A 24129-nucleotide genomic window follows, 5' to 3' on the forward strand; every position below is an offset into this window, starting at 1 on the left:
AATAAACCTTCTATGTTGCTCTAGAAAGTGTCTGGTTTCTTACGGTATAATAGACCCAAATGTGCATATTATTCTATCAAGTTGGATGCAAAAAATTGTTATATCCAGATGAATCATGTGACATTAATGCCCCCTTCACACATCTTTTCACACATGCAGTTCATATGGCCCCATACACACATCTCTAGGTGTTACAGAACCATTTTAGGGACATGATCATTGTCACAAAAAAGGATTAAGCCACTGTGCGTCCTTGTCACCTATTTGACAGATGTGGACAGTTACTGAACCGCATTTGTAATCCTGTTCGCAGGATTGCGGGTCCATAATTACAGACAGGGATACTGATGTGTGAATGGGACCTAAGGATGCATTCACACATTAACGAAATGCATCAATCTGCAGCAGATCCAGTATGTGCGGATGCATAAAAAGCATAGAAATGTCTATAAAAATTTCCTAGACTGAACCACAGGTGTCCCTCTTTGGTCATCAGAAAAGTTCAAACTTTTACAAATGATTCCAGTTTTATATCATGGCACCCAGCCAGGAAACTACATCTCCCAGCATGCATTCATCTGCTTCTGTTTTGCATAGGAAACACAGTATCTATCTATCTATCTATCTATCTTCTATATAGATTAGAGAAAAATCTTAAATTTCTTAATAGGTAGTTAACTTTTCTTTATGTTTGTTGCATTAGCATCTGTATGTGAATTTTGAGCACAGGTTTTTTTTAAAGGACAAGTGCCATGAAAAACTTTTTCCCAGTAATTGAAGCACATTACAAAGTTATATAACTGTGTAATATGCTTCAATCACCTATCTGCCTCCCTTCCCTGTCTTTTCCCCCCTCCACCCCCCACCAGGAAGTGTCCTGACTCACACAGACCTGATTACTGTCATCACCGTCACCAGGCAGCTCCTTCTTGTGAGGATGAGTCATCAGCAGGAGGGCTGCTCTAGGTCCTGTCACACCACCCTCCCCCTCCCCTCCTTGTCAGGTGACTCTGCTTGCTCAGCTTATCTTCTCTAGTGACATGACTGCTTCACTGAGTCCACGGCAGCAGGAGAGAGGGTATGAGGGGAGGGGGGAGAGAGGGTATGAGGGGAGGGGGGAGCTGCCTATGTGCCGAAGTCAGTCAGAGAGAAGATAAGCAAGTGAGATGTGACAAGTGATGGCTTGCAGTTGTTCAGCCAATGGGAGCTGAGCAAGCCTGTCACCTGACAAGGCAGGGGAGGGGGGAGGCTGGTGTAACAGGAGAAGGAGCTGAGAGAAGAGCTTGGTGACGGTGACGACAGTCATCAGGTCTGTGTGAGTCAGGACACTTCCTGGGGGGGGGGGTGGAGGGGGGAAAAGACAGGGAAGGGAGGCAGAGAGGAGATTGAAGCATATTACAGAGTTATATAACTTTGTAATGTGCTTCAATTACTGGGAAAAAGTTTTTCATGGCACTTGTCCTTTAAGTATTCCTATAAGAAAGCACGCCGGCAAAAAAAATAAAAAAATTAGCAGCTTGTATTTTATTGTTACCTCTAAACAGAATCTGGGAAGTATCGAGGGATATTGTGGCATTTTGTGATAAATTGCTTTAATAAAACACAGTCTTCATTTTGTCTTTGTGCTCTCTTCTTACAGCTATCACACAATTTACAATGAGCACAAAAAATATATTGATAGAGGGACCAGAGGAGAATGAGAGCATCCTAAGTAGGTTTCAGGCTTTAATTATCCTTTCTCTTGCACCGAAACTAAACAATACATTGGGAAGCGCGGAATACTCTGGCAGCTGTCATAAAGCAGATTTCTCCATAAAACATTGCAGCAAGGCGGCTAATTACCTATGTTTAACTAACATTAAATTATGTTTAGTGTCGCTGCACACAAGGGCTGTAAGGCTCAAAAATTAAAGTTTAAATGAACTAAATTAGAAACTTTAAGGGCCAGTTTACATGGAGCAAAAGCGTCAGAATTCCACGGCCGGCCTCTCCGCTGTGGAATCCCGCCTGTCTCAGAGTGTCAATGGGTGGGCTCATGCGCCTCTGCTTACGTTGCTTTCCACTCAATTTTTTTGAGCGTAGGGTGACGGAAGCGTAGGTGCGCGAACCCTCCCATAGAGACACAGTGAAACATTGATGCAGGCGGGATTCCGCGGCAGAGAGTTCCACCGCAGGATTGTGAACTGGCCCTAATCCTTGAGCCTACCGATTCAGAGTGTCTATTTAACAATATCAATGAGATATAAGGAACAATAACATTCTGTATAGAACAAGCAGGCGCCGGGTGCTATCGTCCCAGGCCACTGTATGAGCACTGCCTTATTTTTTCACATTGCAGCCTCATTTTAGTATGTGAAAGGCAAGATGTTTTATCGTACACCTTCTCGCTAATGTGCTCTGAGAATTAAATCTGCGCACTTGTTATGGCTAGGTTCACATGACGGCCATTTTTCATAATAATGGCCATCATCGTGCAAATAGCATAAATTATTTTTAAATAATGAACGTTATTCGCACAATGACAGCCATTATTTGGAAAGACAGATGTTATTTTTACATAGTGTGAACCTAGCCTTAAAGGGAAACCCCAGTGAATTTTTCAATTTTTTTTTTTAAATCAACTGGTATCAGAAAGTGTCAGATATTTGTAATTTACTACAAAAAAAAGTCACGTCTTCCAGTACTTCCAGCTTCTGAATGTCCTACATTTTGTAATGACTAAAGTCCTGGATCCGCTGTACCACTGCTAGCGATGGCATATGCCACACCAGGGAGCAGAGTCTAAGGGGCCCCTCATCTTCACCAGTGCCCATCGCAAGGATACTCTTCACCAGTGCCCACCGCAAGGCTACTCCTGGTGAGGTACGTGCCGCAGCTGCGGCTGTAACACATATCTATGTCTATGTTATACAGCAGTTGATAGTACTGGAAGACTTTATCATTTAATAGAAGTGAATTACAAGTCTCTGGCACTTTCTGACACTAGTTCAGTTTTATTTTCTGGAGTTGCCCTTTAAGCTGCTTTTCAAAATGTTGCTAAATTATTATTTCTTCCATTACTATTGTCCTTTCATGAATTAATGAGAAAAGAATGAACTAAAAAAATAATAATAATAAGATTAATCTATATTTTTAGAAAACTCATAGAGATGATCTATCCAAATAATCACAATGCTCATTGCCTGATATAAATATTAATGGTAATCTTTAATCTCTATCAGCCATCTTTATGTGTTCAAGTACACATAAAGCTGCATGAGCTAGTCGCCAGCCAGCAAATTAGGGTGCAAGGAGTGTGGCGGAGACTGTTGAGTAAAGGGATCAGCTTCTGTTCTAACTGGAAATGAATCATGTTGGTTTACCCTTGAGTTATGTTGAATCTTTACTGTAAAGACGTAGAATAAAAAGCAGAAAGGAGTGCCCCATAGGAAAAAAATGAAAAGCTTCTATCTGATTATGATACACAATTGCCCTTATACCTTTTTATGACTTTTGGACCTATTACCTACAACCACAATTAAGCTGGCCACTTCAGATAGATGTTAGCCAATCATTTGTTTGTCCGGCAGCTGTTTCTCCTGAAACCCTTCTTCCTCCCTTCCCAATACAAATGCACAGGGATGTAAGCCACCACCAGTCACATATGGTGGCAGCTTTCTCCCTAAGAGTAAAAAGATCAGGTAAGTTGAAATCCAACTGATATGCTCGTGCCTGTTCAGACCTTGGTGCGGTCCTCGGCTCTTGGTATACAGGCGAGACTATGCTCATAGCCATGATTTTGTGTTTGAATTCTACATTTCATTTCCACCAGACTGAACACTGTGTGAAAACAGCTGAATTCCTTCAGCTGAATTCTGCACCTCACCTATCTCCTCCCTACTCAGTTCTTTATGGTAATTTAACAGTTAAGCTTTGTTTTGCTAGGTGTTTGACATCCTGCCTTTACATCTCACCCTTTGCTTTGTCATTCTTTGTTCTGCGCCCCTGGTCCACTCCCATGCTGGACTGTGCCCCTGACCTCCTAAAAAGTGTTCATTTGTCCTGTAATCTATGCTAGCTATTAGTCTCTACTCTAAGGCTAGGCATACCTTGTGTTGTGTATCTCTGTGTCTCGTTACCTGGTTAATCTGATCTGGACTCTTATATCTCTGGCTTCTCTTCTTGGATTCGGATTCTGTGTGTCATTGTCTGTTAGGTTTGACCCTAGCCTGTAAGACCATCCCTTGATGTTTTGTCTCTTTCCTTCATTTTGTGTTCTACACCTCAGACTCAGGTAAAAGATTGTCACCTAGTTCCTCACAGTCACATAGGGCTGTCAGAAAGCAAGTAGACAGGGACAGCTGGGTGGGGACAAGTCCAAGGCTTACTGTCCATGTCCACCCCATACCCAACCCGCTTATCTTTCTCTCCCTAACATTTGCTCTCAGTGACGAGTCAGCAGACCCCCATAGCCAAGCAATCTATAATGTGTGTGGCTTCTCTTTTATTGGCAAAACACAGCTTTCATAGTCCGTCGCGATAATGTATACATCCCTGCTTTATAGAATTACAACTAATTGCAGATATGTTGCCAGGTTTTAGCAGTGAATGAGTTCTTTTCCACATCCATAGAGATCAATGTTACCTCCAATAAATACATAGTTACTACATGGGTATCATATAAAGCCTACTAAATTGTCAGAAGTAATGATGAAATATAAACTGAATCTTTATGCTGCTGCCTGTATCACAGTTGTCACTGAGTAATTGCACATTATCTTTCAGCGCTCTGGTCCCAATCCAGGAGCTCTTTAAATCTTGAAACAAAATGTAAGGTTCTCAGAGTTTAAATGCAATCCAAATGGCCTTGTCATATTGTTTCTGATTAGAGACCTAATAAAAAGGAGATTGTATTTCAAGCCTGCCGCAGCTGCTCCTATTAAAACTGTGTTTCTAATGCTTAGCAAAAAAAAACCTAAAACAAAAATTAAATAAAAAAATAAATAAATAACCAGCAAGCATTTATTTCCAATTTCACATTGCCCATAAGAAATAACAAAATAAATCTTGAATTGTCAATAGAATAAGAGATATTGCTTCTGACCATGGACCCCGGACTGGAAAGCAGCTCTGGGCATCTGGTATCGTATACTGCATAAAAAAGCAGGAGGCTAAATAAGGGACATGACGGTCTGTGGCATGTTGTTTGCATTATTTACAGCTTGTGCCTCTTTGGCATAAACACAAGGGAATCCCGCATCAATATAAAGTGTTGGGAAAGCTGAAACAGATGCCAGCAGACTAAAACATTTGAGATAATGGGAAGAAAAGGTCACTTGAGCCAATTTGCTCGAAGTTTCTGTGTATTTTTAGAAAGCTTACCTTGGGTATAGAAGATGCTGAGAACAAATATTTAGCGAGTACATAATAAAACAACTTTATTCTGCATGCATTACTTGTAGAGTTTAGTGTGGAATTAGAGATGTTTTTTTTTTTTTTATTTAAAAGGGGATTACTTTTTTGAGGGGGGGGGTTTACATTTTTGTTATTTGCTGTCTCACTAGAGAGTGACCTCTTGATCGCTCATATGTTGCTCAAATGCCAATGGACAGACAGAAGGAACATTACTCTCTATGATGTGCATCTTAGCTGTGTTCCCTGGATGTGCTGGTTCTAATGGAGTTTCAGCTGCTCTTTTTATATACTCTCTGCTTTAAACAATAGATCCTGAAAAAGACTGCACTAACTTACCAATCGGATAATTCTGCAATAATTAATCTATTAATTAAAAAAAATATTAATTAAACCCCTTAAGGACAGAGCCAATTTCGATTTTTGCGTTTTCGTTTTTTCCTCCTTGTGCATAAAAGGCCATAGCAGTTGCATTTTTCCACCTAGAAACCCACATGAGCCCTTATTTTTTGTGTCACTAATTGTACTTTGCAATTACAGGCTGAAATTTTGCATAAAGTACACTGCGAAACCAGAAAAAAATTCAAAGTGTGGTGAAATTGAAAAAAAAAATGCATTTTGTTTATTTGGGGGAAATGTGTTTTTACGTCATTCGCCCTGGGGTAAAATTTACTTGTTATGCACCTTCCTCAAGTCGTTACGATTAAAACGATATATAACATGTATAACTTATATTGTATCTGATGGCCTGTAAAAAATTCAAACCATTGTCAACAAATATACGTCACTTAAAACTGCTCCATTCCCAGGCTTATAGCGCTTTTATCCTTTGGTCTATGGGGCTGTGTTAGATGTCATTTTTTGCGCCATGATGTGTTCTTTCTATCGGTACCTTGATTGCGCATATACGACTTTTTGATCGCTTTTTATTACAATTTTTCTGGATTTGATGCGACCAAAAATGCGCAATTTTGCACTTTGGGATTTTTTGGCGCTTACGCCGTTCACCGTACGAGATCAGGAATGTGATTAATTAATAGTTCGGGCGATTACGCACGCGGCGATACCAAACATGTTTGTTTATTTATTTATTTACTTTTATTTATAACCTGGGAAAAGGGGGGTGATTCTGACTTTTATTAGGGGAGGGGGCTTTTTATTGACAACAACACTATATATATTTTTTTTACACATATACTAGAAGCCCCCCTGGGGTTAGGGTTATTCCCCCTAGGGGACTTCTAGTATATACACTTTGATCTCTCATTGAGATCTCTGCAGCATAGATATGCTGCAGAGATCCATGAGATAGGCACTCGTTTACTTCCGGCTGCTGCAGCCGGAAGTAAACGAGTGCCCAGCCGGGGACGGCGCCATCTTGGAGCGGTCCCCGGCCGGCTTCAGAAACGGAGATGGCTCCTCCGGGATAACATCCCGGAGGAGCCATCTCCGCCACTAGACACCAGGGAGACGCTGGATCCGGTAATCAGATGCAGCTGTCATGTTTGACAGCTTCATCTGATTAATGTATTAGCGGGCACGGCGATCGGACCGTGCCCGCTAATACCTACGCCCTTACCGGCAATAGGGCGTACCTATACGCCCTTTGTCGTTAAGGGGTTAATTCCCCCCCCCCCCTGATTTTTATTTTTTTCCGTATAGTTTCTGCATAGGTAAAGATTGTGCCAGACAGGAAACTACATCTCACTGATTTAAGATGCTAAACATGCAGGGTGGAGGCCTGGTATTTAAAGGGGTACTCCTGATAAAAAAAAAACATTCAATCAAACATAGTTTTTACACTTACCATCCCTCCTGAGTCTGTCTCCATTTAAATTTCCCGCTGTTTGCAGGTCCCTGAAGCTCCAGTTGGTGTCTTCATTTTTTCTTTACTTCCTGGTCTGGGCTTTCCCATGATGCACTTTGTCTCCTGTGATGTCTAACTGACTTTGTAAAACTGTTAGATGGTTTACAGCTTGTTCAGCCAATCAGAGCTGAGCAACCTGAGTCATCTGACAATGGGAGGCTGGCTTAACATGGCTTAGACCCGCCTCCCTCTTGATTATGTCATTGTCACAAAATGGCTTCCTAAGAACAGCCTGGGGTCAACAGTCATTAGGTAAGAATAAGTTTACTTCACTTCCTGGTGGGGGCTGGAGGGGAGAAAAGATAAGGGGGCAGATAGGTGATTAAAGACTTTTACAAAGTTATATAATTTTGTAATGTGTTTCAATTGCTAGGAATTTTTTTTTTTTTTTGCTGAAGTACCCCTTTAAGGACCCGTTCACACTACATGTCAATTCTTTGAGTGGAGAGGCCCTAGTGTGAACGAGCCGTAACAAGAGTACCATGCAGTATTCGTTTGGCTATTGAGTACTTTCGAGCACCCTGATACTCGAGCGAATAGTATACTCGCTCATCTCTAGAGTAGGTATACTGTATGTACGTATTTTAATGTGTTTATACTGAATACATTTATTAGTCAATAAATGATTTTCAACCACTGTTGCTAAGTCACCTCCCTTCATCCTTTCATTTGAGAAACATGTCAGATAGAATGTTCCACATAAATGTATAGGTATTCAAAGTACAACATACTGTACTTAACTATTAAAAAGGTAGCATGTACTGAATTCTGTTGTCCTATACATACCAATGCATGGAGGACTTGTAGTCTTACATTACATATCATTCCATGCTCTGTAAAGTCAATAGCTCAGGGGTATGCTGAAAAAAATACTGGTACTGAACCAGAAAATTACAAATTTAAAGAAAAAGTATGTTCAGTCATGTTGTTGCCCTTGACCAATGTCCATAAAAAACAACTAAGTCAGCCAGTTGTTTAAAAATGCAGCTATAGTGAAACGACATATTTATTGCTTACTATTCAATATTAAATGCAGTCACTGTATAAAAGGGACATAAATTGCATGAAATCACAGAATAATAACTACCATAAGTCTATGGTTTATTTTGACATTTTAAAAAAAATCTCTAAAATGTAGGCAATAAAATGGAAAATAAATGAACCATTAGCTTTCATATCTTTTTGTACAAAGTTTTTCCATGGTTGCCACAAGGTAAAATAACGCCTGTTATTTTATAATGATGGAAGTAAGTAATAAACATGATCATTAGTAATGACCATCATTCTGGGACAAAAAAAAAAGTTCACCTAAAAAAAAGACATTTTGGGAACATAACCTGTATTTGCAATATATAATCTTGGAAAACATATTTGGGCTCTGTTCACACAGTCTTTTTTTGGCCGTTTTGCAGCAATTTTTTTTGGCAAGCCATCATTTTAGCACCAAAAGGTGTCTTTTTTTATGCAAAAATTACGTCTGTCCAAAAAAAAAAAAAAAAAACATGGAGAAAAATTTATTAAACTAGTTTACAGAAGAATTGTCATAGTTGCCCCTAGCAACCAATCAGATTCCACCTTTCAATTTTCAAAGAATTTGTGAGAAATGAAAGGTGGAATCTGATTGGTTGCAGGGGGGGGGGGGGCAATTTAAGACAATTTTACTTTACACCAGTTTAATAAATCTCCGTTGTTTAAACATAACCCTAGACTATGTTTAGACTTTGTTTGTTTTGTGACCTTGATCATTATCATTATCTGCACCCTAAATTATCAAAAGTCAGCAACAAAGCATTAGTATGTGAACAAAGCCTTATACAAGTATACATAAGGGTAAACATAAGGGAGAAAAGGCCTGCCCCAGCCAATGGACTGGTCGCTCAGCCAATCAGTGACTTGAGCCGCCTCCTGCTCCAGTCACTGACTGGCTGAGCGGCCAGTCCATCAGCTGGGTCAGGTTTGTAGGCTGATGGAGATCCCAGAGCCTGGCGGGGGTCCTGCAGCTAGCCCTGTCACTCACTGTGGGCATGGAGAGAGGTAAGTTTGTACTCAATCAATTTGTACTGTAATCAATTTCCCCCTTGCTGGCTGCATGATTTTATAATCCGCTGGACTTCTCCTTTAAGAAGAACATAAAAAAGCATTTATAAGGAAATTAAAACACTTTATTGATTACAGAAAAGATTAAAAAGAACCCAAGAGTAGGTCTGTACAGCACCAAAATACATAAAGAACTTATCACAGAAAGCGCATAACTATGGGCCGACAAGTAGCAAAGAGAGAGGTTCCCAAAACACAGACCACCTACTTTCATTTCAGTTTTGCTATTGTAAATAAAAAATTGCAAAATTAGAACAAAATTAGACCGAATTAAACAAATATATCGAAAAATGGCTAAAGACCTTATTGCATGGGGATCATATAAAGCAGTATAGCCACCAGCTTTTTTTTTTTTACTCTATATATATATATATATATATATATATATATATATATTTTAACTTAAAACAGCATATTTTTTTTCAATATTGCTTTTGTGAATGAAAAATAGCAAAATTAGTACGAAAATATGCTGTATTATATAACTATATAGTAAAATAGCCGGCAGCTATATTATATTAGACGCAATCCCCTTGCATTAAAGCCTCAAGGTATTTTACCATATATATATATATATATATATATATATATATATATATATATATATATATAGCACAGCATACCACTTTTTACCACTTTTGATTAACAAAAGCCAAACTGAAACTGAAACTCCTACTTTTCTAGATCTCATCTCTACTTGTTATAAATAGGCAATGTAGCATTGTGGTTATGATTTTATGATTATAAGGCTAAGTTAAACCAGGGTTAATTTGCTGCAGATTTATCCTTTTTTCAAAAAAAGCTGCAGCCAGATGTTAGCTTACAATCAATAGGGAAAAAGCAAATGCAATACCCACATGACATTTTTTGTTATTGCATTTGTGCCATTTGCCGTTATTGCATGTGCCATTTTTCTCCCGAAGACTTCTATAGGCTATGTTTACACAACGTCATAGTTTAGTAAAGAACGGTCGCTGATTGCAATTGCCTCAGCGTCCGTTCTTTACTGCAGGAGCGGCATTGTATTGAAGTCAATGCAATGCCGTCAACTGTGTTCAGACATCGTTCTTCTAACGCCCGATCTTTAGAACGAGCGTTAGAATAATGTGTCTGTACATTATTTCCGGACGGTGTTCACTGAACAGCGGCCGGAAACATCAGCTGTTCACACAACGCAATGTGCAGCGCGGCCGCACATTGCGTTGGAGTGAATGGCTAATTGATTTGCAGGCACAGCGTCCGGTCCCCGCAAATCAATTGGGAAAAAAGAACGTTCCTGCAGCCGATACGGAGGTATCGGCTGCAGGAACAGGCTGAGTGCAGAACGGCCGGCTTTTTAACAGCATCCGTTGCTATGCAACGGATGCTGTTAAACGTTGTGTGAACATAGCCATAGGGGGTAAAAAATCTCTACAAGTATTTTGGCATTTCTTTCTGGTGTTTTTTTTTTTTTTTACCCCAATTCTTCAATAGGAAACCTTGAATCACATTATAAAGAATCACATGAGTTGTCACAGGGGATAAAATGCTTGAGATAAAATTCCTACTGCAATTTACACTAAAGTTTTCCAGTTAACCCTTAGACTTTGATCACATAATGTACTTTGTTTGAAAATAACGGCCGTTCTGCAGTGATATGCGTAGAAGTCAATGGAACAACAACCGCTGTTTTCACGCAATGTTTGGCACTCAAAATAACGTTGTAACGCCGTTGTTTAAAGCATATCATTTTTAGTATGAAACGAATGGCCGTTTTTTTTAATGGAAAATAATGGCCATTCTTTTACAAAATTGTAAGTAGTGTGAACATAGCCTTAAAGTGATACTGTCACCAGTAGGGATGATCGAACAGTGGAAAATCTTAGGTTCTTTCAAACTCGAACCTTGCCGAACTTTCCGCATTTGATTCCCGATGACTTTGCGGTCCGTGGGGAAGTAGGAGACAGCCCGGGTACCGCCTGGAATTCCGGGATACAGCCTATTACCTTTGCTGAATCCCGGAATTCCATGTAGTACCCGGGCTATCTCCTCCTTCCCCACAGACCGGGAAGGCATCGGGAATCAAATGCAGAAGGTTCGGCAAAGTTTAGGTTTGATAGAAGATTTTCCGCTGTTTAATCATCTCTAGTCACCAGTACTTGCACAGGGGCTTCTTTTAGCTAAAAAAAAAAAAATAATAATTGGTGGTGCCACCGGGACAACATTGTCCTTGTGGCAGGGCTGTCACGGGTGACAGCTGAATTATTATGTAGATTTACCTTGCTGTGAATAAATTATCTTAATATGATGTTAATCTTGAGATGCCAATATTGTCCATGTGGTGTATTGATGGTAAAGGACCTCTAGAGTAAAAGCTGTTCTTTGGGGTTTCTACATTGGCAGGTAGAGACAGGTGCTAATATCTAATAAGATATTTGCTCAAAGAGGATGTGGACTGTTAAAATTGTTGGATTAATATTGAAGACGTCTTCTCTTGTCACTCCGAGGTCAAGACTATGCACGTAATTTAATAGTTACCTGCATAGCGTCTATAGAAAAGTAATGCCGTTGTCACTGTAGCAATTTTTATTGACTACTATGTAGTGTCACTGTCGCTCAACAATGTCAGATCATACAAAAGACGCAGCGAAGCATCACAGATGCATTCAGTCACAAACAATGTGTGTCAAAATGCATTTTTATGAAATGTGACATCTCACAACAACACCTGCAGACAAAATTCACGGGGACGAAGGCGGCCATATAGTTCTCACTTTTTACTGGGGGTAAACAATGCTGGGATAATCTGTTTAAAGGGAAAATGCCAAATAAATTTAAAATCTCCAAATATTTACATTTTGAGCTGGGTTCACACTACGTATATTTCAGTCAGTATTGTGGTCCTCATATTGCAACCAAAACCAGGAGTGGATTAAAAACACAGAAAGGATCTGTTCACACAATGTTGAAATTGAGTGGATGGCCGCCATATAACAGTAAATAACGGCCATTATTTCAATATAACAGCCGTTGTTTTAAAATAACAGCAAATATTTGCCATTAAATGGCGGCCATCCACTCAATTTCAACATTGTGTGAACAGATCCTTTCTGTGTTTTTAATCCACTCCTGGTTTTGGTTGCAATATGAAGACCACAATACTGATTGAAATATACATATACTGACTGAAATGTACGTAGTGTGAACCCAGCCTAAGGGCTCGTTCCCACTGAGGAAAGGTAGCGGAATTCCGCGACGGAATTGTCCGCCGCGGAATGCCGTTAGCCTCCCGCTCATAATGGGACTCTATGGGAGACGCGCGCTCCTGCCCTGTCCGCGCTGAAGAATGAACATGTTCATTCTTCAGCGCGGACAGGGCAGGAGCGCGCGTCTCCCATAGACTCCCATTATGAGCGGGAGGCTAACGGCATTCCGCGGCGGACAATTCCGTCGCGGAATTCCGCTACCTTTCCTCAGTGGGAACGAGCCCTCACTGCGTAAGTGTTTATGTTATGTTATGTTATGTATTATTTCTTTCTGCAATGTTCTGCCATTCACTTAAGACTATTGCTAAGCACAGACTTATTGATACACCCGGAAATGGCGCAATAATTGTCCTTGTTTCCTAATGCTCTTACAATAATAGCTTTCTCTAATGGATTTCTGCATAATCTTGAGCAGTATTGACTCTCATCAGATTCATGTCCACAGTAAAATATATAATTTTTTTTAAATATCACATGATGCTCTCTTAGAACTGTGTGTGTTTGAATAGTCTGATATAATATTTTAGGTGTTTCCACCCTGCTTGGTATTCTTTATGACTTTGAGGAGAGAACTCATTAGGAAACCTTTTCTGAAGCCGAGTTATTCTCTCCCTCCATAGGAATCTTACTGCCATCTATTGATCACAAGATTTATTCCAGCCTCCTGTGTCTCTTGTCTGCTACACCCATCTATATCTGTTACAGATCAGCATCTTTATGACGCACTTGTCGAATTATGGAAATGATCGACTTGGCTTGTACACCTTTGTTCATCTTGCTAACTTTGTGCAAACATGGACCAACCTGAAGCTGCAGACCTTGCCTCCATTACAGCTTGCTCGGAAATATTTTCAACTCTTCCCTGAACAAAAGGATCCTCTCTGGCAGGTATTCATAGCGCATGCATATGACTATGTGCGGCAGTGTGTATGTGTGCACCTGCGTGTGCGAGTCCTTGTCCCCATTGATCCTTCCAAGCCTCAACTCCCTATCACAAACACAAAATTAGGAGGGGTACTCCAGCGAAAATCTTTTTCTTTCACATCAACTGGTTTCAGAAAGTTATATAGATTTGTAATTTACTTCTATTTAAAAATGTCAAGTCTTCCCATACTTATCAGCTGCTATATGCCCTGCAGGAAATGTTGTTTTCTTTCAGTCTGACACAGTGCTCTCTGCTGCCATCTCTGTCCGAGACAGGAACTGTCCAGAGCAGGAGAGGTTTTCTATGGGAATTTGCTACTGCTCTGGACAGTTCCGGTCTTGAACAGAGGTGGCAGCAGAGAGCACTGTGTCCTACTGAAAAGAATACACCACTTCCTGCAGGATGTACAGCAGCTGATAAGTATGGAAAGATTTGAGATTTTCAAATTTCAACAGTGTGTGAACATAGCCTTTCTGTGTTTTCAATCCACTACTGTTTTTGGTCAAAAAATACTGAACAAAAATACTGTGTGTGAACATAACCTTAAAGAGCATTCCATTCTGGAGGGTTGATGTTAAGGTGTACTATGTAAGGCTATGTTCACACAAGGTTTTTTCAGCTCCGTTTAAAATGACGTCCGTCATTTTGAGTCTAGAATAACGGACCTTATTTAGCTGTCTGGCCTCCCCTTAGTGCAGTGACTGGCGTTTGCACATTATTCTAGTTTGGTTACTAATTGCACTTTGGATGCGGCTTAATTGAAAAGTCCATTGAATTTAATAGTAAAAACGGAGAAAGAACGGTGGAAAAAGAAAAACCGTGTGAACAACTAATAAAAAACGTCTGCTGTTTGCAAAAGACGTCCGAAAATAATGATCATGTTCGTTATTTTGCCGTCCGCAGTAAAAACATCCGTTATTCAGTGCATCGTGTGCATTGGACGTACGTCTTCCCATTGACTTCAATGCATTGCCATTGAAGTCAGTTAAATTGCGGGAAAAACGGACGTTTGTTTAAATATCAAAATCGGACGCCTTTTCTCAATTTTTGACGTTGTGTGAACATAGCCTAAGGCGGTGGGTGTGCTGGAAGAAATTGAACATTTGCTGCCATGTTGCCCTACAAATAGCAGTGGATAGGTAGGAATCACATTGGTGGGGATCCCAGGGATTAGTTTATTTCCCAGGGGACTTTTGTAACAAAGAAGATTGGCCAAGTTGGAAAATTCTATTAACTGAGAAAAACAAACTGAAAGTGCGTAATAAAATTGTGCACATCTTTCTAATTTATAACCCCTATTATCTACTATTCTAATATTGTAAAAAATAAATAAATAATAACTGAACAATGGATTCAGGTCTACTAAGTGAAAGTGAATGTAACATCTACCTATCGTGTTACTGTCTATGAGTCTACAAAGTCCTTTATTACACTATAAGCAGTGACAGGCTTCTACAGTGCAGATAAGGGGTTGTGATTGATTAAAGGAAGTTTAATCCGAATCTATTGATTTTATTTAACTGTGCATTACAGCAATTACCAAGCATGCCTGTAATCGGATAAATGAAATACCGTAGCTTCAATGTTCTATGTATTATTAATGCAGAACAATCCCTATTGGGTTCTTGATAATGGGCCGGTTTTATTCAATTATATTTCTTCCATGTAAACTGTATATGGAACTCTGCAATCTCTACTGGAATGTATGTATAGTAAAGGGGCAACATTATTGTTTGATAATATCTGTTTTTATTCCCTCAGCTGTAGGTAAGGCTGTTTTCATACTACATTAGTATGATATATGCTATTAAGGCTCAGGTTGATCACACCCAGTGGTATCATGAGTGCCCGAAACATAGCTTATAAGTATTACTTAATAACATACAATCAATAGCACAATTTTGTTCTAATTCATACAATATTATTAAATTAGAGGCAATAAATACGGTATATAGGGTAAGTTCTTAAGTCATTTGAAGCAGGAAAGTGTAACCTTTGAAAGGCTAGGGTTACGTGGTAACAGAAAGTTACAATAAAACAATGTTTGTAGTATACCTCTATTTATTCCCTATGGGGAAGAAGTGACAAGGTCGCTGGTGAATTTTTCCCCATAGGGAATAGATGATGTTGTATTGTAATTGAGATTTTGTTATTAGTTTCAGTAGCAGTGTAGCCCAGTGTAGCCCTGCTATAGCTCTGTTATTCAGTATTGAGGGCATCAGATTGTATATCCTGTTATGTTAATTAAAGAATATTGAAATAAAATTATATATAATAATATAATTCTATATAATATATATAAAAAATTTATATATATATATATATATATATATATATATATATATATATAGTCACAGAATGTCTGGTGTCAGTGAAGTCTATAACTGCAGTACCGGCCAGGATAAACTTCAATTCCATTGAATTGGGATGCGGACACATCCGTGTGCGCCCGCATATCAATTTACCACTAAACACTGCCGAAGGCGCACTCCCCATTGTGTGACCTGCCAGGCTTGTGCGGCCACGATTCAATGAATAGCAGCCTCACACAACGTACATGTCAGTTTTTTCTGCAGCCGCTAGCGATCCCGGCTGGAGTGAATACAATGTGTATATTATCCGCCCGGGATCCCATTCATTTTCAGATGCAATGTATTTTTTGTATTAATCACAGCCGTTGTTGCAATGCACAACAACGGCCATGATTAATACAAAAAAATACGTTGTGTGAACATAGCCTAACACAACATCCGTAGAAAAATTGCTAGAAGCACCTAAAAAATGTTTAAAGTGACAAAAGGATTAGGTATATTATTAAACAATGTTCTTTCTACAGAATCCATGTGATGACAGAAGACACAGAGACATCTGGTCTAGAGACAAAACCTGTGACCGTCTACCAAAATTTCTTGTGATAGGACCTCAGAAGACAGGTAAGTATATGTTGCAAGTCTAACATTTATTTTATTTAATTTTACAGTGTCCTGGGACTGAACAGCCTATTTTTCTTAAAATCTGTACTCTAACATTTTTAAAGGGGTTTTCCTAGACTTTTTTTCATTCATTGGGATCTAAGCTGCAGTAACCCAGAATGACCACTATACACTGAATGGAGCTGTTTATCCTGAGGACAGAGCTCAAATCCCACTTTTAAATGTCCATTAGGCTGAGCTAAAAGGGGTTTGGAAGCTTTATGTGCCTTGTAATTCTGGAAATAAGACTACGTGTAAAGCTGGCTATAGATATTAGATCACATTTAGCTAAATCCACAAGTTTCTTTGGGATTAGCAAACCATCTTATGTATAGAGAACCTCATGACATCAGCAGGCATTATGGAAGAGAACAGTCTTAGTCAAGCTTAGTGTGCAGGCAAAGTTATCTAAATGTATGACCATCTTAAGACCACTATCTTCTTATATGTGTCTATAACATATCAGGCGATCATCATGACTAGATAACCCATTAGAAACAGAATGAACTTAAAGGAGAAGTCCGGCCAGACCTTGCTTGGGAGGGGGAGGATTAAAGAAATAACATGCTCTTACCTCCCAGACTCCAGTGCTGGTGGCTGTATCTGGATGCTCTCGTCCTCTGATCTTGGACACAACCTGGGTCCCTGCTCAGAGCAGGAAGTGGCTGGGGACCTGGGTTGTGACCTGTAAGGTCCGCTCAGCCAGTCAGTGGCGGAGGCGGGACCCCACTATTGCCAATGACTGGCTAAGCAGACTTCACGCGCCGCATCTCGGGTCCCCACTCAGACCAGGAAGCGGCTGGGGACCTGGGGACTTAAAGGGGCAGTGCGGCGCTAAGAAATTATTCACAGAATAACACACATTACAAAGTTATACAACTTTGTAATGTATGTTATGTCTGTGAATCGCCCCCTTCCCGTGTCCCTAGTGCCGGCTGCCTTCTGCAGCGTCATCAGATGCTCAGCCGCGATTGGCTGAGCATAAGCCAATCATGGCTGAGCACAGTTATGACGCTGCAGAGGGGGGCCGGCATCAGGGACGGCGGCAGCGATTTGGCTGGCCTCCCGAAGATGACGTCTTGGCACAAGATGGTGGACGGGCGTGACACGGATCAGGTTTGTATAATGCACCACACTTCCGGGTACACGTGCGGGGCGGTGGGACACCATAAAGGGGGTGATTCACAGACATAACATACATTACAAATTTGTATAACTTTGTAATGTGTGTTATTCTGTGAATAATTTCTTAGCGCCGCACAACCCCTTTAAGCACCAGCGCTGGAGCAGGGGAGGTATGAGCATATTATTTCTTTTATCCTCCCCCCCCCCCCACAGCATTTCCTAAAAACTGGGTCTGGACGGACTTTTCCTTTATTTTACTCCTTCAAATTTTAAATATTAAAGATACATTGATTTTGAATATGTAGTCATATAACTTCCTGCTGTTCTTTGGACTTATATACATGAATTTATATAGAATGAATCTAGCTGAAACATGCCTTTCAGTCCATATAACACTGATTATAACAGTAAGCCGCAATATAGCTTCAAATGTTTAAACTCAATAGGCCAATCTGCCAGGTCTCAGAACATCTGGTAATTAAGTGAATCTGTAACAAAGAGAATTATTTTAGGCTTAACATACTGTTAGTCTGCCAACAAGACATTTACCGGCTGAGCTGGAATGGGGTAATGAGAAATATTACCTTCCACAGTTCAGGGAAGAACAGGTCTCACGGCTTCTATGCTCTGGGTAATACTGTTTAGACAGCAAGAATGTAGCCAAGATCAGGAGTCACGGGACATTCTAGCGGCTGTAGACTTACAGTCATTAAAGTCTAAATAAATGTCAGGAAATATAAAACAAAGCAAAAATAGTAGCAGTATCCATTCTGTTATTGCTAGAAAATTTTCTATAAGAACTAAAAAACAAACAAAAAAAAAAAACAAAAAAAGAATGTAAAAGGAGGAGATGATCAAACCATAACAAATATGAAGTAGAATAGGCTCAATTGTTGTTTCTACCTTTGACTTTAACTTATAAAATCCAGCAGCCGGCAGGGACAGGGGGAAAATTGATTAAAAGTACTAATTTACCTCTCCCGGTAAGTGGTGGGACCAGCCTCGAGACCCCCGCTGGGCTCCGGTATCTCTGACACTGACAGGTCCTAAGATGGCTAATAGACTGGCTGCTCAGTCAATCAGTGACTAGGGTGGTACACCACACCATTCACTGATTGGCTAAGTGGCCAATTCATCAGCTTTTTCCCCAAAGTCATGACGTAATCATAACTAAAGTTGATCGAACCTCGTACCGCCTTGAATTCCGGGATTCAGCCTATTACCTAGGCTGGATCCCAGAATTCCAGGCGGTACCCAGGCACTCTACTCCTTCCCCACGGACCAGGAAAGCATCAGCAATCAAATGCGGCAGGTCCGTGAATGTTCGAGTTTGATAGATTCTAGGATTTCCCTAAGTTCGATCAACTCTAATCATAACTCGGGAGAAAATGCCTTCCAGCAGGGTCCCGAGGCCAGTCCCACCGATCACAGCAAGCAAAGTGTGAGGTAAGTTTGTACTTGTAATCAATTTCCCCCCGGCCTCTGCTGGATGCCAGATTTTATAAATCATCGTACTTCTCCTTGAAGGATAGAAGGGTAGTTCACCACCGAGATAGTTCTCTTCTCTCTTTTTTGGATAGGACCCTGTAAAGACTCCCGAGCATTTTTACATTATCCCTCTTATAGCATTCTACCTTCATGACATGTAACACTCATTCATATTTTCTAGAGCAGCACAAGAAATGATAGCAGTATTAGGCTATGTTCTCATAATGGGAAAAAAAAAAAAAAAAAGACAATTGACCATGATCAATAATGGTTGTGGTTTTGCATCTTGGGAGCATAGCCTTATAATTGTTCATTACACAGAAATCTCGCAGATAAGCTCCGGTGGAATCGTTGCGCTCACCCCCCGCCCCTGACTTCCCCACCCCTGGCCTCCTACTTTAAGTTCTGCCCGTTTCATAGACTCCATTCACATAAGTCACCTAGGTTATGCAAGCCCACATATAGAGTGTGTGCTATACGGGTGCCATTTTTTACCCTTACCTTTTCCATTACAAACTCTTGGCCTCTTAGATTTAATTATTAGATATTTATTATTCTGTGATACAAAGTCCAAGACCCAAGAATTATAGGCAGTACATTATAGCAACGAATAAAAAGACCTACCTACCAGCCGAACCACTGCACATTGGCTTCACGGAGTATTTAACAGAAAATTCTGACATCTGAATCTTGTATGGATATTGTTGTTAAAGAAAGGTTAAAATGGCTGCCACTTGTAAATGTCAGGTTGGTGACACTGACCTTTTTTTTTTAAGCAATGAAAGGTTCATTAAATTACCGTATTTCAGATTTTATATATCTGCTCTGGTATTCATAATATAAAGTGTCATTTCCTTTTTTTTCTCCCTGAACTGTTCCTGAAGTATTACTATGTTTTAAAGGGGTATTCCAAGAAAATAAACGTTTCTAATATCCCCAGGATAAAGGAAAAGTAGGAGATCATGGGGGATCTGACCTCTGTACCCTCAGTTGTCGATTGGGCACCCAGATTCTGTATGATCGAGCCGCAGGTGCAGGACGTGACCCGCGGCTCTATTCATTCCTATGGAGCCTACAGAAAGAGCCGAGTACAGCGCTCCTCCGGTGTACTTTACTTGGCTCTTTCCATTGACCCATAGGTCATAACACAGAAGATGGGGATTGACGGAGATTGACAGGGGGAACAGAGGTCGGAATCCCTGTGATCTCCTACTTTTCCTCTATCTATTTTCTTGGAATCCCCTTTAATACCTTTGACACAGTCATATACAGTAGCTTGTTCAATCCCCTTTCTCAACCAACACCAAGGGCCAATGCCCTATTTAAGTCCCCAATATCTAACCTACGTAAATAATCTTCTTCTGTATACATATGCGCTGTTGCATTGATGTTTGCCTAAATATATATTATATGTTTTATAGGCACAACTGCACTTTATTTATTTCTACTGATGCATCCTTATATCATAAGCAACTTTCCTAACCCAAAGACCTTTGAGGAAGTACAATTCTTTAATGGAAACAACTATCACAAAGGAATTGACTGGTAAGATGAATATATTAAGTTTACAATTAGATTTCGATGCACTGAAACACCTGCCAATACACCTGGGGACGGGCATGTTGTGGTTTTTCTTACTGATATTCTTGCATGGATTGAGTTAATCTCATAGTGAAGTCCGCAATGCAGTACAGGGCACATGTCAAATCGAATCATTGTGCACTTTCCTGGAAAATATGATAATGAACTGCCTAAATAATGGAAAGTGAATGTGTAGTCAATAGTAAAATAGGAATACAATATATTAGGGCAGATTTATAGTTTTAATAAATCCGCTCCATTGTCCCTTCCTATCAATTCCTGTAGATCAGTGGTTTCCATCCGGTGGGTTTATAGCTGATGCAAAACTTCCAGAATTCTATAGCTAGAGAGGTACTATCTGGAGACAACTATGCTACATTGTAAGGCTATGTTTATACAATGTTCTTTCCTGATCATATTTTATCATTATCTGTAGCCGCAATTATCAAAAGATGGCTGTCTTTTGCTGTGAAAATGAGTTCCGTCCAAAAAGATGGTCACAAAACAAAAAAAAAAGATGTGCGATAAACATAGCCTAAACTTGTTTAAAGCGACTCTGTACCCACAATCTGACCCCCCCCCCCCAAAACCACTTATACCTTCATATAGCTGCTTTTAATCAAAGATCAGTCCTGGGGTCTGTTGGCAGGTGATGCAGTTATTGTCCTAAAAAACAACTATTAAACTTGCAGCCCGTGCCCAACGGGCGTGGCTTAGAATATCTGTGCTCTAACTTTGCACCACCCCTCCGTCCCTCCTCCCCACCCTCTTCATTATTAGGAATGCCACTGGTACATTTTCTCCTGTCTAAACATTACACAGGTGCCTTAACAATCCAGCCCATGTGCTGGGCTGACACCGGTGAAGAATAGGAGACAATCTGCCTGGGGCATTCCTAATGATGAGGAGGGTGGGGAGGTGGGATAGAGAGGTTGTGCCAGCCTAATGCCTACACGATCTAGGCCATGCCCGTTAGGCACGGGCTGCCAGCTTCAAAGTTGTTTTTTAGGACAACAACTGCATCACCTGCCAAACAGACCCCAGGACAGATCTTGGATTAAAAGCAGCTTTCCGAAGGTACAAGCGGTTTGGGGGGTGTCAGATTTGGGGTACAGAGTTGCTTTAAAGCTCTAATTTGTGGTTAGTACCTCACATGTAAAACTCAAATATAGAGCGCAGGAGAACACCGGGAGCGTGGACAGGTGAAATATTTACTGTTTGGGCAAGGGCTGCATGGACATAGCTAACAATGTCACACACTGTTTACACACTTTTTTATTTTCATGTAAAAATATGACGGTAATTTGATATTATTTTACTGTGTGTGAGCATGGCCAAAAGATGATAATGTATCATATGAATTAGAAACGTACACCTTTATGGCTATGTTAACACTAGGGGCCTAACAACGATTCCTGGGGGCCCATAGCCAAAACGCTACCCTCCCCCCATACACATACTTACCTGGTGTGGCACAGTCTTCCAGCATTCCTTCTTTCTCCCAGCTCTGAAACACAAGAGTGATGTAATTTGTGTGCCGGGTAGCTGGGTCAGAGAGCAGCCTTTTGTGGCTGGAGAAGTAAAGCTTCCTCCGGCCACAAGAGAGACTGGCAGGACGGGAAGCCAATGGTTTTTTGCTCTGCCAGTAAGAACGCCGCAGCATTCATCCCAAATGCTCACAGGTAAAGGGCCAAATGCCAGCCCAGTGTGTGGGCCCTGTAGCAGTGCTGTGGTCCGCCTTCATGGTAGTTACATCACACATCTTTTTTCATTCAAAAAATTGCCATTTTGTGATTAATTTTTTTTTTTTTATCATTAAAAAATAATGACCGTTATTTAGCCTATAAACACACTGTGAGAACGTAGCTTTGTATCTATGATATGTTTGCGGCTCCTAAAGGGTTCAAAATTTTCCAATTTAAATACTGAGATCGAAGCAAAACTTTATTTTAAAGCAACAATTTTTACAACAAATAATTATTTAACTAACACTGGTGACCAGTTCAAGATTTCCTCGCACGACCAGTGACAGCACACCATACAAGTCCTACTAAAAGAATACCAATGAAAAAATAATATTTACTGTGCCCGTGCCGTATTTATTTTACTATCTTGCTGTACTCTTTTTAGTGCAATGTTGTTCCATTATGAAGACTGTTAATGTGTTGTAAGGCTATAGGCATACAAGAAGCAATCTGTTGTCAAATACTAAAGATAAGATGTCTGGCAGTTTTCCAAACAATTACAGATCACTAGATACATGCAATGATCCTTCCCTTACAATTCAGAAATGTCTGCATGGAAAAAAATAATCATTTTGTTAGGTTGGACCATTGCCATTGCACGATTTCTGTCAACACGGGCTCTTGAACAGCAAACATTTTCCGGTAGTCAAGTACCCTAATTTTTGATGAGCGAATTAGGCCCCAATGTACATGCATATAGCAAGTAAGACTACAGCTAAATAGCTAGCAGTGTGCTTGGTCCTGTAGATAAGCTGGTGGAAAGTAATACTAGGAAAATGAGGTAGAGATAGCAGATGGTGGCTAGGGACCAAACCTGTTCTATAAATTACTTGGTAGATTTTATTTATTTATTTATTACTCGATCAGAGATCAGACTGACAAGGTGGTGTTGCTCATTTTTTGTTGGCTCTTAGGGTCCTGTTTTTAACGATTAACAATAAATTATCGCAAATTAGATTGTTTATCGTTAACCTGAAATTGTTAACCGTATTACACAGAACCATAGTTAGGAACGTTATAACGAGTGTTACTATAATCATTTACCCCATCTGATCCCAGCAAAAGAAGGAACGATTTAGAATTACAGTGAACGATTGGTAAACGATTGCAGAATTACAGCGAACGATAAACAATGATTTTAGGGTCAGATCTAAATCATTGGCACGCGAACGAATTTTCGATCCTTGCCTGCAATTACACAGATGAATATTGTTTATATTTGAAAGATATAATGATTTTCTACATGATAATGGCTTTGTGTAATAGGGCCCTTGAGCTTTCTGACCTCTTTATTGACTCACCCTTGGACATTGTAACCGGCTGATATGGAAGGTATCAGCAGGTGAAAAGAGACTAATTGCCTATTCCATGGAGCGATAATCGGCTGAATCGTCCGATTATCGCTCCCTGGAATAGAGAGAACAATCAGCCGATGATCGTGTCAACGGCTGATCGTTCATTTAGGTTCGAACCTAAAATCATCGGTCGCCACCAGCGCATCGCTATGTGGAATAGCTGCCGCGGTGGGTGACCGACGATTTCACAAACATCATACATTACCTGTCAAGGCACAGGTCTTCTCCTTCTCCCGATCCTGCATGGCAGTATCAGCTTCGGAGCGGCCTGTCTGAGCTCTCAGCCAATCACTGGCCAAATAGACCATTTGCGAATATTTTTACGCTGATCAGGCCTA

General features: G+C 40.3%; 1 protein-coding gene across 1 annotated transcript in view; it reads left to right on the forward strand.

Annotated features, from left to right (window-relative positions):
- Positions 1 to 24129, forward strand: part of LOC138797035 (bifunctional heparan sulfate N-deacetylase/N-sulfotransferase 4-like) — a 218748-nt gene that overhangs the window by 173605 nt on the left and 21014 nt on the right. Inside the window, exons 6-8 of the mRNA XM_069976807.1 lie at positions 13306 to 13488; positions 16362 to 16458; positions 20532 to 20655. Coding sequence (XP_069832908.1) covers positions 13306 to 13488; positions 16362 to 16458; positions 20532 to 20655 — 404 coding nt within the window. The remainder of the gene's footprint in view (positions 1 to 13305; positions 13489 to 16361; positions 16459 to 20531; positions 20656 to 24129) is intronic.

Source organism: Dendropsophus ebraccatus, chromosome 7 (genome assembly GCF_027789765.1).
Source record: "Dendropsophus ebraccatus isolate aDenEbr1 chromosome 7, aDenEbr1.pat, whole genome shotgun sequence".
NCBI classification, from domain to species: domain Eukaryota; kingdom Metazoa; phylum Chordata; class Amphibia; order Anura; family Hylidae; genus Dendropsophus; species Dendropsophus ebraccatus.